The sequence below is a fragment of the Fulmarus glacialis genome, unplaced genomic scaffold, assembly GCF_000690835.1.
Source record: "Fulmarus glacialis isolate BGI_N327 unplaced genomic scaffold, ASM69083v1 scaffold27725, whole genome shotgun sequence".
Taxonomy (NCBI): Eukaryota; Metazoa; Chordata; class Aves; order Procellariiformes; family Procellariidae; genus Fulmarus; species Fulmarus glacialis.
Genome location: NW_009211562.1, coordinates 679 through 1954, shown reverse-complemented (window position 1 = coordinate 1954; position 1276 = coordinate 679). Strand labels below are relative to the sequence as shown.

At 61.2% G+C, this 1276-nt stretch overlaps 1 protein-coding gene across 1 annotated transcript in view; it reads left to right on the top strand.

Moving 5' to 3' along the window:
* Positions 1–1032, top strand: part of LOC104076661 (17-beta-hydroxysteroid dehydrogenase type 6-like) — a gene marked incomplete at its 5' end in the record, with an annotated part of 1558 nt that extends 526 nt beyond the window's left edge. The window contains 2 exons of the mRNA XM_009577593.1: positions 490–646; positions 815–1032. Coding sequence (XP_009575888.1) covers positions 490–646; positions 815–1032 — 375 coding nt within the window. The remainder of the gene's footprint in view (positions 1–489; positions 647–814) is intronic.
* Positions 1033–1276: the final 244 nt, after the last annotated feature.

Below are 1276 nucleotides of genomic sequence, written 5' to 3'. Positions count from 1 at the left end.
TTCCGCTTTCAGCCAAGCTCACGCAGAGGCAGCCCAGGGAAAGGGAAGGCAAAGGTCTTGGCAGAGCTTTGTTTTCAGTCCCCTGCCTGATGACTTCCCAGCGGCAGGGAGGCTGCGGCCACACCGGCTGGCACTGCCTGCCCCAGCACTGAGCCTCCCCCATTGGGCCTTGCCCCTGTACTGGATCCTGCGGGCAATGGTCCCGCGGTCCCCAGGTTTGCTTTGGCTCCATCCCATTCAGAATCAGCAGATGTTTGCTCACACACTTGGACACGTGCCGGGGCTGGCGCGGGGTCCGCTGGGGTCGTCAGCCTCCCCACCGTATCTCCGGCGCTGGGGTGGTCAGCCTCCCCACCGTACCTCCGGCACAAGGCTGCCGTGCATCCCGCGTGAGAGCTGGTGCCCGCGCGCAGCCCGTGCCGGGGGGCAGCGGATGCACTCAGGTGCTGCTCCTGCATCCCACGGAGCTTGATCCCTTCTAGGCTTGAGATGCGCAACTTCGGGGTGAAGGTCTGTGTGATCGAGCCAGGCTACTTCAAGACAATGATCACCAACGTCGAGAACCTGGAGAAGCATTTTCTTTCCACCTGGGAGAAGCTCCCGGAGGAAACCAAAGCAAGTTATGGGGAGAATTACTTGAAGGAGTGTAAGTACCTCACCTAAAGGTTAAGCAATGCTGTTTCTCTCCTGACACAAGGCACATTCCCGGGGCCACGGGGTGTCCCACCGCCCCGTCATCCCACTGAGCCGTTCAGCTGCGTTCGGCTCAAGAGTCTAAGCCCGGCAGCCTGACCGGCCCTTTCTGCCTCCGCAGTTTTGGTGACACTCAGGAAGATGCAGAAGAGATGCAACTCCAACCTGACGCTGGTCACAAACTGCATGGAGCACGCGCTGACCAGCCGCTTCCCACGCACCCGCTACTCTGCGGGCTGGGACGCCAAGCTGCTCTACATCCCCCTCAGCTACCTGCCGTCAGCCCTCACGGATGTCATACTGTCCTGGTCCCACCCCAAACCTGCCTGGAAAGCCTAAGGCAGGGACACGGCGTAGGCAGCTGACAGGCAGCAGCAGCCAGGGCCGGCAGCGCAGGGTGGAATCCGGCATCGCCCGCAGCCGAGGCCGTGCCAATAGGTTCCTGAATTTCTAACTCAATGTATGTCTCGCAACCCGCTGTCTCTGCTAGCAGACTGGTTTGCTTCTGAATAAAGACAACTCCTCCTCCCCGCCTGGCAGGGCTTGGTTTCAGCCTTGGCTGGGGCTGCGGCACTGAGGCCGT